This window comes from Lissotriton vulgaris, chromosome 4_1, assembly GCF_964263255.1.
Source record: "Lissotriton vulgaris chromosome 4_1, aLisVul1.2, whole genome shotgun sequence".
Taxonomy (NCBI): domain Eukaryota; kingdom Metazoa; phylum Chordata; class Amphibia; order Caudata; family Salamandridae; genus Lissotriton; species Lissotriton vulgaris.
Window position 1 is genome coordinate 1261775076 of NC_141691.1, and position 15556 is coordinate 1261790631.

The 15556-nt window shown below is 43.3% G+C and overlaps 1 protein-coding gene across 1 annotated transcript in view; it reads left to right on the forward strand.

Moving 5' to 3' along the window:
* Window positions 1-15556, forward strand: part of LAMA1 (laminin subunit alpha 1) — a 533346-nt gene that overhangs the window by 490492 nt on the left and 27298 nt on the right. Inside the window, exon 57 of the mRNA XM_086965467.1 lies at window positions 13380-13492. Within this exon, the coding sequence (XP_086821593.1) occupies window positions 13380-13492 (113 nt within the window). The remainder of the gene's footprint in view (window positions 1-13379; window positions 13493-15556) is intronic.

The window sequence follows — 15556 nt, forward strand, 5'->3', positions numbered from 1 at the left end:
ACTGGCTGCATCACCTCCATTCGGCATGTGTGTGAGCTTTAGATTCTGTGGGCTCGATTACAATGTCTGCCCCACACGTTGCAGTCTCTGGACCGACTGACCTCCAGTGGGGTCGCATACTCCCATTTCTCTATGGGAACCTGTGTTACCGCTGTAAACTGGCTATTACACAAGCTCCTATAGAGAAATGGGAGAATGTGTTAATCCCTGCACCCCGTGGCAGGCACCTCAAGGGGCCTGCCACAAGGTACAGTGATCAACAAGGGGGAACCATAGGTGCCCCTACTGCCACCAACTGAAAGGGCTCAAACAGAAGAGGGCCCTGCTAGGGGCCCCCAAACACACTTTCGACAGGCTTTCCACGTCAGAAAGCCCGGCATGGAAAGCCTGTCAGAAACCGTGCATTTTAATCCGGACGGCGTGAAACGCTGTCCATATAGATTGCAGCCGGCTTCCGACTGGCCAACGAGCTCCTTGAGCCCGTCGGAATCCAGCTGGAATGACCGGTTGGTTTCAATTGTGACCGGCTGTATTGTAATCAGCAAGTCTGAATTGAATCCGCCGATCTCAGTCGGAAAGCCACCGACCTAAACTTGGACGCTTTTCGACCGAGATCATAGGCCCCTGTGTGTTCATCCACCATACGCCATCTTTTTCCCTGATGAGCTGCTTTTCCAAACTAGGGCACCTTTTCTCTCGAAAGTTGTGATGCCAGTCCACATTGGTCAATCCATCACCATCCTGGTGTTCAAAGCTCCACCTAACCCCTCTAACGAGGAGAAGATACTTCATTTCATAGACCCTAAAAGAGCGCTCAGCTTCTACATTGATCATACCAAAGACTACCGGGTGGACAATTAGCTCTTTGTGTGGTCACAGGGTGAAGAAAGGTAATGCTGTGCAGAAGCATACCTTCTCACGCAGGATTGTGCCTTGCATTAAGATCAGCTACGCTTTGAAGGAGAAGCAGCCCCCAAAAGGTCTGTGAGCCCATTCTACCTGGTCTGAAGCTCCTGCCACCTCATTAGTATGTGGACTCCCTGTCCTAGACATCTGCTAGGCAGCTGCATGGGTATCCTTCCATACGTTCACAAGGCACTATTGTCTGGAAAGCCAAGTCCTGCTCAGTGCTGCAAGACTTTCTGGTTTGAGTCCAACCACATCCCACATCTCTTAGTTAATACTTTGGTATCTATTTAAAAGGTGAGGGATCTGTGACTAAAAGTCTCTATTAGAAGAACAGGTTACTTACCTTCGGTAATGCTCTTTCTGGTCAAGACTCTACTTAGCCACAGATTCCTCACTGACCCAGCCATCTTCCCCTTTCTGTGGTTGGACTCTATTGATTAATAAGATCAAAATTATCGGAATCTGCACTTTAATCTACGATTTCCTTTTGGGGCTCCACATCTGGAGTCACAGACAGTCTGGAAAGCAACTGAAGTCAGTACACAGGAGTGGTGCCTTTATAGGCCCTGCACATCCTTAGCAGAATGGCGTCAGTGAGGAGCCGCAAGGTGCCACCTTTCGGTGCACTCAGATACTACCAAAAAACTTCTGGATCCACCTGATACCTGAGGAATATTCAAAAGGTGAGGAATGTGCAGCCAAATAGAGTCTCTACCAGAAAGAGCCTTACCGATGGTGTGTTGTTTGTCAAGCTACAAATTTCAAAAGCAAAAAAGATATAAAAAAATAGACAGGCATTTTTGTTGTATAAAACCCTTGTCTTGTTTCTGATGTTTCTTTCCATTGGGACACAGTGTGATCAGTCATAATGGTCAATCCATGGTTTCTTCTTAGTTGTATTATATAATCCCATATGAAATTGAGTTATCTGAGGTATAATAGCAAAATATACATACCTTATTTGTGCGCTTTTATTAAGTAAATAACTAATTTGTATAGTAGTGGCATGCTATCTCCTCTGTGCATTTAGCATCATTTAAACAAGTGGAAATATGTTGCTTCCGGTTCCCAAAGCATTGTTATTTGGTAACCAGCCTTTTTAGTAACCAGGCACTCCTTATGAACGTGCTATACTTGTAGCTGTTAGGTCTCACACTGACTCATCAATTACTTTTTGGAAGATATGCCCTCTGCGTAGCTTTGTGAAGCTGTGCTAACCTATCCTTGTGCATTATCTGTACAGTCCAGTTTGTGTTTTCCCAGTGAACGCTACAGTCCTGAAAACCCATTGCAGTACTTTCTTCTAAACTGATTAGAGATATCAGAGCTGGGCTGTGCTGTCATTGGAACACCCAAAGTTTATCCCCTTTTTGGAAAATGCCTACAGTCCTCTCGACCATGGATATGTGGAGACTAACATTGACAAAAGTGTGTTTTCCGGTCAGGGAGACACACCTTTTTACCTGTGCCACTGCAGCAGAATTCCATTTAGACTCTCTTTAAAAGGTCTATTAAGTCGCCCATATTTGGGGACCTTGACCTTCATCGTGTGTTGGACTTGAATGAAGGATGTCTTTGCATGCGTGTACAGGAGAGAGAGAGTGTACAAAGGATTATATGTGGGTATCTGTTCTGATCAGTCGTGGGGCTCCTTTGGATAACAAATGAGTGTTTGAGTTACTCCTGGATTAAGCCTTGACTGCCTGTCCTCGCTATCCTAAGCGAGGCAAATGCTAAAAGGGAGTATTTGGACATTTCCAGTTGGAGGGCAATAGTATTGTACCCTGGAACACAAATGGTAGTAAACAACAGCCTTATGAGCTATTTATTGCCTAGTAAACTCTGACCACCTAAAACACCAAGGAAAAGCCTTACACTCATGTTCAAAAGGAACGAGAGTGAGATATCTTTACGAAGCTGCAAAGGTTCCAATAGAACATCTACGTGCACCCCCTCCCAGAGAAACACTGCCACCTCAGATTCCGAATAACCCGAAAATGTGTACACTGACAAGGTCTGGGATTGGTCTCACTTTAGGCTCATTTGTTGATAAAGAGTCCACATTAAATAAAAGGCAGGGGAACAGACAACATTGACATGTTTGTATATACCCTCCCATTGGGCTCTCATTGGCTGAGTGGCTGAGCAGAACCAGAATCAGACAGTTCCAAAAACTTCCCGGAAAATAGGAATTCCTTATAGTTGAAGGATGACAGGAAATGCTGCTTATGTTTTGTGATGAACTGCACTGAGATGCATTCTCTCCAGACTGGATTAACTACATACAAATCTTACCAAAAATGTTGTTATGCAACAGAGAGGAAAGTTAATCTGCTCTCTTGACATTGTTAGTTGAGCAATTATACCATGCCAGCACTTGTATATACCAAAAGGGCGACCCTGAGTTATGTGTTTTACCATTGTATTGAGGAGACACATTTACAAACATGTTTTATACTAGACACAAAAATAGTCAATAATTTGACATATGTGTGCTTGATATTTGTATAACCTATGCTAGAAGATGTGAGTAGTGCCTTATTAAATGTAGAGTGTTCCTTAGTGGACTATATTAGGTCTCTTACAAGACTTCAAGCCTCTCAATTGAACTTTCTTCCCTGAAAAAAGCACTTTAAAAAAAGAGACTCAAAATTATGTATCAAAGGTAAAAGAAGTGTATAAAGTAAAAACAGATTAAAAATACTAGAGTTTCATCAAATAAATGTTAGCTGAGAATTCATAACGCAAAACAAACATGTTAATTCCAGTGAATCATTGTATGAGACAGAACTAAAGCTCAAATAAATAGATAAAGGAAAAGTGCAAGATTTTGGAAATCGGATGTGCAAGCATTAAATTAAAAATTAGGGTTCAAATATTGAAAACGGTTATCTTTCCATTTTTACAAGTTACTTTACATTTTTATTGAGCCTGCAGGATTTAATTGATGAACTGTTATAGATGTCTAGGGTGGTAAAATGGTATTAAACATGTACCAATGTTTAATAAGGAGAAGCCTTACCCTTTATGTTGAACTGCAAAATGTGAGCTTTCTCACATACACTCAACATGCTACAGTTCAATTACATATCCTTCAAAAGCAAGCTGAGTGAAGTTATAACTTAAACTCGAATCACGAGTTTCCTAGGAACTCTCTCTTTAAATGTATGGTACTATCTTTTCAGTTATAAGAAGCAGAGGGGAAGGAAATAGAGATTAGAGATTTAAAACAAAGTTAAGGCAGTGTTTGAAAGACTAGAAAAGACAATATTCACATTTTATAAATACATAATCTCATACACTGACCAATATAATTTTTTATAAGTTAAAATGGCTATGACCATATGTATAAACATGTATATGTATATATGTGTGTGTGCGTGTTTGTAGCATGTGTGACTGTAGATACACATGCTTTGCTTATTCCTGTCACTTTGTGTGATTCCTGCCCTTGTCTAAAATGCTCATGGGCATTGTCTTGAGCTTGGATTGTTTTTTCTGCAATTGATTTCAGACATGTTTATCCTTGGCTCCAAGATCGACACAGTTTTGCTGGCTTTCTCAGACCTAACTGACTGTAACCAATTGCCTCAATGCCGAGATAGATGAAGCCCTGTTTCACGACTTGGTCAACTCCTCTTCAATCTCTGGCAGCTTACCTCAGACAATGAAGATAGGAGGTGGTGCTGAAATTAACACCCTACCAATTTTCCCAAAGTGCAATGTCAACTGTCCAAGAGCAGATGACACAAAGTATGCAGCCTCTGCCTCTCCCCGACCATATTAAGTCATTCTGTGTCTTCTGCCTTGCTTTTTGCTGCAAAATAACTTTGAGGTACTAAAGAGAAATGCGTTGGGCACACATGAAGATGAAGTAACAATCATCCTCTGAGAGATCTAACATTTTGGGCAAACAGCACCCGCTTGGCATCGAAAAAGAGGAGGGAGGCCCCTCCAGCATCCTTGGCCAGGCACCTTGAGGAAGAAGATCAGGAGGGTGCGCGTTGACACCAATATTGTCATGCATAAACAAGACACCAAGAATACCACCCTGGTGCCAAGCCATGGAGCTAAGCCCCACCCACCCAAATGCCCTTTCACTGAGACATAAAGACACAGCTTCAAGCTCTTCTCCACAGACTTATACACCTAGTCACTCAAACGCCACGTCCTGCTCTTCTTCACCACTTCCACCCTAGCCATATTCATCACCTGCTATACCTCCTTCAGAATCTCCTTAAGGGGTAGTTGAGTCCTTCTTTGACTAAAGTAGCTCTATAGGGAGAGAGACCCTTATGACCAGCCCCTGGGATAGGATACAGGGATACATTCTGGGCAACTATAGCGTGGACCTGGCAGAAGATTCTGACCTCAAGCCTTATCAAGCCAAATATTCTCCCCCCAATGACACCACTGCATATCATGCAGTCATTCAGAGGGTTGTCCGGCTACATAAAGTTGACATGCATGTCCTACAGGATGAGGACGACTTTTTAGTGGAAACCAAAAAGTTTAAGGCCTCTCCTAATGAACTTTACATCAGAGGCAAGTCCCCCCGTCTCTTTAATGGTTCATACTACAATGAAGTGGGCCTCCCCGCAAGCAATAGGGGATGCCCCCTTTAAGATAAGGGAAATAAGGGTCTGAACACCACTGGCAACTGTGTAGCAGTTGGCACAACCTCCTAGTGTTGAACCACCAATTTGGTGGGGTTGCTTTTGAGATAAGTACCACTGGGAGGAGATGGAGGCCCTGGTACATCACCTCCCTATGACGTACGGGAGAGAGGTGTGGAGCTAGTCACAATAGGAAAGATATTTGCAACTTGTACATTCATTGGGCATTCGATGCAGTGGATACTGCTTCTCGTAGTGTCAACACCAGCATCCTGCTCCGCTGCTATGCATGGCTTCGCATCTCAGGGTTTAAACTGGAGACCCATTAACACCGTCTAAACATCTCGTTTGAAGGAAGCATCTCTTTGGTCCCAAAATGGATGAGAAAATCAAGAAGCACACTGAAATCCCAAAGTCCATGGGCACCCTTCAGTTTGCTACTCTCCTTTCGCAGTCAGCAGTCAAGGATGGGACAAAGGCCACTCCACCAGACTTGCAGCAATCCTATCAGCCTTTCACAAGTCCCAAGTAGGAAGGGGATATTTTAGGGGGTAACAACATGACGGCAGAGGCAGATCAGGCAGAGGAGCCTCCTCTCCCAAGCATTGACTCGCCCACTCTCCCATCCAATAACATAACTTCTTTTGGAGGAGGTTAAGGCTTTTCTACTCTTGCTGAGAAAAAATCACCTCAGATCAGTGGGTATTAACAGTGGTTCATTCAGAGCCACTGCTTAGAATTCCACACCACCCCGCTCAGCATAGCACCACCCTGACACACCCTCAGTTAAGACCACCTCACTCTGTTCCAAGAGGATATCAGCGTGCTCCTCCAAAAGTGCACAATGCAAGCAGTGCCAACCTTTGGAGGAGATTGAGAGGTATGGTAGAATTGCAAATGTTCACTTACTCCCTCATTCCAAAAAAGTGTGTCTTTCTCCCACCCATCTTAGACCTGAGGCTTCTCAATCTGTACATACTGTCAGATCATTTTCATTGGACAACCCTCCTGGATGTCATCCAACTGCTCCATCAGGGAAACGTCATGACGGCGTTAGCTCTTAAAAACACCTATTTTCCAACTTCTCATGCACACCTTTCATCACAAGTATGTCAGTTTGTGGGACTCCTGAAGAGGAGTTCACAGTACTCCTCTTTGGGGTAACTGCTGCTTAATGGGATTTTAGCAAGTGTCTGACAGAGCGGGCACCCATGTCTTCCCCTATCAACAACTGGCTGATCAAGAGCAGCAGCAGGCAGCAATGTCTAACACACACTCAGACAGTTCTAACCCTGTTCCACAGCTTTGGGTTCACTGTAAACGCACATAAGTCCCACCTCCAGCCACAATAGATTCATTCTTCCTGCCAGAAGCGGGTGAAGGTATTTCAAGAGATGCTGCCTCTTTTTCAGTCTACTCATCCATTTAACTGTAAGAACTGTAATTAAGGTTTTGGATATAATGGCATCTTGCATAGCAATTGTGTCACCTGCCAGATAAACATGCACCCACTGCAGGAGGGCCTCACAAGACACTGGTCACCATCAAAGGGACAGTGGGTAGATCTGGTTTGGATGAAGGCCAGCACTCAGTGCTCTCTCTAGTGGTTAAACATCAACAACTTGTTGCTAGGCAGACCTTTTTTTGGACCCTCTTCTGCATGTGAACATTACCACCTATGCATCACCCGGAGCCTTCTACACCAGTAGTGCCACATCACCTACCTAGGGCATATGGCCTCTAGCCTAGCCCTGGAAGCTTTCTACTTGTTTATCCTTGTAAAGGTAGACAACATGGCAGAAATGTCCTACAAACAGAAATGGAGGCACTCACTACCCACACTCTCTTCGCTTGTGCAAGACTTCTGGTACTGTGCAATCTGCCACAAGATTAATCTCTTGGCAGAACACCAACTTTGTGAACATGTTAAGTAGGATGCATCAACACGATTTACAACTTCATCCGCAAGTCCTCTGCAGGTACTTCCAGAGGTGGAGAACTCTGGCTATTGACCTCTTCGCTGTCCTAGAAAACACAAAATGTCTAAAATATACCCCCCCCACACTCGATAACCACTCCCACAGTCCATGGGCAACACACTATGGATGAACTGGTATGGGATATTTGCCACCGCTTTTCTGCTTCTCCCACTTAACACATACTTGGTGAGTAAGATGAGGTAGGTCTCCATGTTGCACATCCTGGTTGCCTCAACTTGAGGTAGCCGCCTGATCAATGCTCCAGGTGATGCCCATCACTTCCCACAAGACACTTCTGAACAGGCCAGAACTTCTCACACACCAAAGCAGCCAAATCAGGCTTCCAGACACCAAGCAGTTCAACCTAGCGATCTGGCTCAGGAGGTATTAGAGTTTGGCTATTTAGATGTCCCATAGGAATACATAACTATATTGTGTGAGGCATATAGGCCAAATACAAGTACATGCTATGCAGGCAAGTAGAGTGTCTATTACTGCACCTCCAAACAATTAAACACCTTCAAACTTAAGGTTCCAGTTATCATTTGCACTTTTTACATCTTCAGAAATGAGGCCTTGCATACACGTTTATACGCCTACTTGGATGATGTCATCAGTGAGGTTCCCTACGAGTACATGGTTTAATAAATCTCACACTGGCATCAGTGTGAATTTATTACAAGGAGTTGTTTGGTACCAAACACTCCTAGTTGCAGAGAAGCCCTCATGGTCCTGGGGAACCAGAGTTGCCGAGTTTCTAGCCCATGTACTCCTTATGGCTTCCCTGGCACTTACAATATTTAAGAATTGACTTAAGTGTTGTAGGGGCATATCTACTCATCCAGGTAGGCCCTCTCCTGTGGTATAGTGCAAAGAGTAGGCTCTTACCATGTCAAAAGAGGCACTTTCTCACAGTGGCAGGCACCCTGTTAAACAACAGGACTATAAGAGAGCTGCCTAGAAACACCTGCCCTCCACTGGACATCGAAGTGCAGCCTCAGAGGCCGAGTCCTGACTGCCACAATAAACCCCCAAGGTCATTAGGCCTGTAACAGAAGTCAGAGTGGACTCTGGACCCACTATAAAGAATGCTTACCTGCAAGGAACTGCTGAGACTGCTGTAACAAGGGGATCAGCTGACCAATGGCGACAACACCTGCATTAGACTCCACTGGTGCATCGCGGGAGATAGAATCTTGAGGTTGGAGATGGCACCTGGCCCTTGTGAGTCCCAGAGTAGCCACAGGAAGCCCCATCGCTGCTCATCGCATTCTCAACATCTCACACCTCTTCAGCATCCTTTATTCTTAGCATCCTGTATTCTCATTATTAGCATCCCCCGCATCAGGACCACTTTTATGCTGGTGTAGGATAAAGGATAAAGATACAGGAAAGACCCTGAGACCATTGGACCTGCCAGGTAACTGTTCCCCTGGACCTGCCAGGTCCCTGTGACTGGCTCCCAACTGGTTGTGGCCCATCCAAGAGAGTTTTTGTAGCAATTCTAGCCCATTGACTCCAACCTGCTAAGCTACTTGCAAAGATTTGTTGCAATCTAAAGAGTGACTACAGAGATTTATTTTCAGGTTTGAAAAATCATATCTCCGGTTTCCCTCTATAGATGTTTGTCTTTTTAGTGTCTATCTAAAGATGAAAATATACTCTATTTTTATAAATTGGTGTTATATTTCTATAGAGTCATGTTTCTTACTTATTTGCTGTTTTTGGTCCTTCTAAATGCTTTCATCTTGTTCCTTTAATTAAGTCTGACTGCTCTGTACCAAGCACCTGACTGGACATGATCGAGATGGTGACAGTACTACATGGTGAAGTCTCACAACCACACCATAAGAGTATAAATGTTCCTAGAATGTCCAATTTGAGGCCCTCTTTAAATACTTATTTCTTGGAAACAGCTGCACAGCAGTATTACAGTAGATCACAAAATACACACTTTCTAAGTAAAGTTCCAACTTTGTGCGAAGTTTGGAGTAATCCATTGCACTTTTATACACCCCCTTCCCTTTTATGGCCTCTGTTTGATGGAGCAGCTATATGGCATATCATGCATGCTGTTCCAACCAATTTAGTGACCAGATGTTCAATAGTAATTATCCTTAAGTGGGTTTTAGCAAGTTAGCCAATAGTAAATGTGAATAGGTATTCTTTGTTTTGTTTGTGCTCTAAGTGGCAAATGCGTTTGTACATGTCTCATACTGAATGCTATACTAACATTCCATTGTCCACTTATTTCTTTAAGAAGTACACAACAGAGAGCCCAATTTAGAGTTTTGCAGCCAAGTAGTGGCCGTTGAAACTGCCATCACAGTGATTCTTTTCAATGCACTAGACACTTGGTGGATGGCTGCCCAAAGCAGAAGTTTGTTTCGGAAAAATTTTAAAACTAGACCCCCAAACCATGGGAGTTTTCTCCTAGGTTTTGAGGGTCGTTATTGCTTTTCTCCTGTCCCTCACAAAACAGGCTTTTCCTGGAGGTGACGTACAGGAAAATAACGAGGGACTCCTTTACCTGATCAGCCACCTATTGATGTTGTTCTCCTCATTATATCTGGCCCTTATCTCTCAGCAGGAACACCCTATTGCGACGGATCCACTTTTGCAAAATGTGTGCAGCACACTTTGGGTGCACCTGTGAAGGCCCTTGAGGTCTGCTATGCATACTTCTCCATTGTGGCATTTCCACCATCAGTAAATACCAGTGCTAGACACTCCATTTGTGCACCCCTTACTTCCACGAGCACCAAAGCAGATGCAACACGTTTGCAGCTGATGTCCCGATGATGATCCTTTATTAACATGGGATCAAAACGCCATTGACTGTTGACACTAGACCCAAGTTGATTGTACTCAGTGTTTACAATTGATGATACCGTATATTGTATAATTCGCAAAAATGTATCACTAAGTTTTGAGCACCAAGCACTTTCTTCACCTCTCTGATCACTTATGTTGCCTGTTTTCGACTGTTTATGTTCCTAATATTGAGCAATACAACATTTTTGAAAAAAAAGAATCTTCTATTCTTCTTTATGATCACTGTAGGGACCTCTGTTTTCAATACCTTGATGTAAACCACAGGGTCTGCTTTGTTCTTTATAGACTTGTGTAGGAAAGTGGCCATTTTTGACATGGACACCCCTGCTTTTTGCCTGGTATTTGATGCAATTTTGACAGAAGTCACTAGTAAATGGTACACCAGGTACTTAAGGCTGGCAAGCTAAAGAGTGTCCCTAAGGGCTACAGCATGTAGTGTGTCACCCTAAGGAACCCTTCATCACACTTGCCTTGTGTTGTATAGACACGACATGGCACACCTCTTGTGCGCCATGCCTGCAGACACTGCATGTTATATAAGTAAGTCACCCCTACAGCAGGCTTTACAGCCCTTAGGAAGGGTGTGTTATTTTATATGTGAGGACATATCAGCATGAGCAAATATGCCCCTGTGATGTCCATGTTGATTTGTGGTCATTGCCAGTGAACAGGGAAGCCATCTTGAATATATGTACTGGGCACTGGTGATTGTGAGTTCACAAGGTACCTAATGGCTTCACTGAAACTAAAATGTTTGCTATCAAACATCTCATATGAATAAGCCCCCAGTGATTCCAGTGATAGATTTATTAATACATGACTGGGAAAAGGACATCCACTGCCTGACCCAATTTGGCACCAGGACAGGTGGGAAAATTAGCTAGTCAGGAGTCATGTACCCTATCAGGTTAGTTACACCCTTGAGGTGGGTTACCTGATGTGAATATGAAAACTAGAATTCCATCATCTTGGTTTTTGGTGGAATTAGGCTCACTGGGCCAAGGTTATGCCCACTTCCCACAGGAAGATTGCCAGCCCTATGCAAATTACCAGAAATCTCACTTGGAGTAGAGGGGCTACTCTTATGCAGTCTGCAGTCTGCAGGGACCAAAGAAGCAGAGTCTGGTTTACTGTGTTGCCACTCCCCAGCCAGCCTGATGCAGTAGCCCCCCAGGCAGAGGTACCTGTGCTCCTGAAGGTCAGATCTTTTCCACCACTGTGTGAGAGGATACCAGTACTTACCGGAGCCGCACAGCACCAATACCCAGGATACCGAACCTTTTGCAGCACCCAAGGCCTGTTTAAGTCCAGTCGGGACTCTAACAGCCCCGAGATCAAGCAGCCACCGAGGGACAGCTGCACGGCAGAGACACACTTCCAAAGTGGCCCAGCTGTCCTGATTTCTGCACCCTCAACTTGCAATATTGACAGCCGCGAGGACCTAGAAAGCACAGAGCCCAGCCAACCTATTCACTCTGCATCCAAGCTGCCCAGACCATGTACCAATGAAACACCGGTGCCCCCTTGCTCCCATGACCCTTATGACTTGAGCCCACCATTGGGAGCTCCTGTACTTGCAGCCTGTTTCTAGTTTGCCCTCCTTCTTTCCACCGGCGTAGCACACAAAGCTACCAACCCGACCAGCACCCAGATGCCCCAGGACAGGTAACAAGTAACTGCTGTTGGTACTTTGGACCTCGGCCTTGTACAAACTTAAGTCCCGAAGGAGACCCCCAGAAACTGACGGTAAATAACTGTCTGCAACATATGCCCTTTTACATATTGCGAAGCATTGCTGCGTAAAAACTAATTTAAGTGAATTGTTTAGTTACATGTGAAATTCAATATTTAAAAAAGTACTTCCTTGATAACGAATTTCTTGGTATCAAAATTTATATAAACATAGAACTTATTTTTCTAAATTGGTCTCAGATTTATTCTTGAGTGTGTGCCTCATTTATTGCCTCTGTGAGTACAACAAATGCTTAACACTATTCTCTGATAAGCCTAATCTACTCTCCCACTCTACCAAAAAAAGATATCATTTAGGGCCAGATGTAGGAGCCCTAATACCGGTTGGAAACGGCCGATTTCGGCCGTTTCCGACCGGTATTAGGGTTTTCAGATGTAGGGGCATGTTATTTTAAGAATCGTAATTTTACCGATTCGGTAAATATACCGATTCTGTAAAATACCAAATCGGTATATTTACCGAATCGATAAATCCATATGTAGCTGGCACTCCTAAGAGTGCCACAGGCCCTTAAGAGTCGGTATTTTACCACACAATCTTATTGTGTGGTAAAATACCGAATTTAGGTGTGCATGCACATCTGTGCATGCACAGCTGTGCAATGTGACACACAGACATGCCCTGTGTGCCACATGGCACACATGCCTGTATTTGGGGTGCTAGAGGGTGTCAAAGTGACACCCCCTGCACCCTTGCTGGAATCGGTATTACCGACTCGGTAAATACTGATTCGGTAATGCCCATTGATTCCTATGGGCTTCAATGCCTATAGGAATCAATGGGCATTACCGAATCGGTATTTACAGAATCGGTAAATACCGAATCTTACCAATTCGGTATTTACCGATTCTGTAATACCTACATCCCCCCCCCCCTCCCCCCCCCCTCTATTTTACCACTTCTTGTATACCGAATCGGTAAAATTCGGTATTTAAGAAGTGGTAAAATAAAATTACCCACATCTAGGCCCAAGTATTATCATTTTTTCCCCTGTAAACCAATAAGGGTTGTCTGCATTCTTTACACAGCGTACCTCATTTTGATCCACTATGTAAAGAGCCAGCTTCCTACAACGGATAGGAAAAAAAGACATTACCTGGTCCACCGCAAATGGGGCGGCTGGTGCGATATCCTTCCTCCTATGACACCTACTCTTTAACAGAATAACTAAGGTCTGAGCATTTGGCAGGCAGGGTACTCCGTCGCATTTGCAAAAACGTTCATTCTAATCTGTGCACATTGAGTTTTTCTCTAGTGTGTACTAAACCTTTCCTTTGTTAATTTCAGGCACAGTGTGCACAAGATGATAGCCCAACCATCCTACATGGGGCACATCACTTTGGGAGTAGCTTAAGAAGCCACTTGGTGCTGCCGTTTGATCATGCTGCAGTCCGAAAAAAGTGAGTAATTTGTTTCTGTTGCCCATGTACAAAGAGGTACCACCAGTAATTCTCCTATTTAGTAACTGCAAAAAATAAGGTGCTATTGTGACAACGTTACTGCAGAGTTGCTACCTGGCTCATGACTTTGATCAGTGGTTTGTATACTTGCTATGAAGCAGATGATACGTACATCTTTTTGAGTTGTGTGTTTGTTTTTTAGAGCCTTGCCACTTTATTGCCATACTGTCCTTGGCATACTGAATGGCTCTACTTTGATGTACTGTTCAGTTTTTTGTGCAACTTTGTGATTTATTTTGGGGCACTACAGTCCTTTTGACTTAGAAAGGTTTTGTTTGTCGAAACATTTCAATAGGATAGAAGTTTCAGATATTCCTAGGAATAAATACGTTTATTCATTTCTGAAAAGACATGGTTGTTTTGGAATTGTCACATGGTTTTGAGTAGTTTGGCTGTGAATACAGTAGATTTATATTTACATAATGCCTTTTAAAGGTTATTTCTTATGTTACCAATATATCTACTAGATGTTTACCACTATAGTTACTTTGGGCACTGCTGATTAATGAAGGACATTTTTAGAGTGCGCTAGTGGCTATAAGGAGCTACAAATGTTCAAGCTTGGCGACTACCAAAGCAGTAGCTGTCGACAAATAGCAGGTTAGTGACAGAAAAGCAAGGTTCCAAAGGTTTTCCTGTATCATAGGTGATCACCAGTAAGCCGAATCCTAACATGCAAATAAATCAAAAGAGAAGCTGCTACTAACAATTCTCACGTAATAATGAGCTGATATTGAGTGAGAGCATGAGCTTCTGAGAATACGGACTGAGTTATACTGTCAGGAAAAGGAAAGGAGTTGCCCCTTCGAAAGACTTAAGCACAGGAGGAGCCTGAAGGAGACTGAAATACCTTCCCTAACAGGGTCCTAAACCCAAATATTGGAATGGTCACAGTGGGGCAGAACAGTAGCATTTCTCATGATGAGCATATTTAGCTACTATGGCCGATTACCAGGTTGAGGGCTGTCGTCCAGAATATTGTCCTGAATGGTGAGCTGCAAGAAAAACTTGGTGAATATATTGGGGAACAAAATTTCGAGGAAGTAAGTAAGCACAAACAGGTAAGAATAGATGTATTGTTGTTAACTTCACATCTGCGTACCTTGCATATATATCATGTATCATCAAAGTACATATATGTGGAGTTAAATATAGAAAACCTATTCCTAACTTAATCAGCTTAACTGTTGATATTTTTTAACAATATATGTGTAATTCAATATTCAATGCACAATGTTCTGTACCTACACTGTCTTGAGAGGTTATGAATAATGCCATGAAATGTAATACCTAAGTGCCTTGAGACCCTTACGGGTGAGTAGCCGTGCTGAACAAGCCTCTTGATTGATTGATTGATTTACCTTTAAGAGATGATGGGAAATTAAATTCAGAAAGAATAGGAATTCATGGGGTTTGAGCTCATAAAGCTACAGTGTGGCAACAATCTCCTAAGCTCTACTTTGTATTCCCTCCTAGTTCAGGCTTCATAGTTTCAGATAGAGGGAGGTTCTTCCATAGGTAAGGTGCTGTCAGATAGATAGCAAGAGATTTCAACTGAGCTGAAATAAGGACTGCTTGGATAGCAACAAGATTGTGGGTACAACTCATTTTGTAGGCCTTGTGGCTGTGAGTCCAAGCAGTTTGAAAATAATGGTCTTTTTCTAGAAACTAGATCATGTGATAGTGGCAACAGCGATCCTGTACAACCACAGCAGAGCAAGTAGTGAGAAGGTGTGTGACATCCATTTTTTTAAGTCAGCAAGATGTTATAGGACATGATTCTGCACCACATCAGACTGTCCAGTAGTAGAGATTGAAAGAAAAACGAGAAGCTTATATGACGTGGGAGGGGTCAGGAAGAGGAGAAATAAGTTATGATAGATCAAGGACAAGATAAAAGCACCCATTGTGAGGCTAAATTTAGTACCAAAATGGAAAAAATGTGGTGTCAACAGGGGTTTCTTCAGTGCCGGCAACTCAGATTGAACTTCTGTTTTGTAGCAT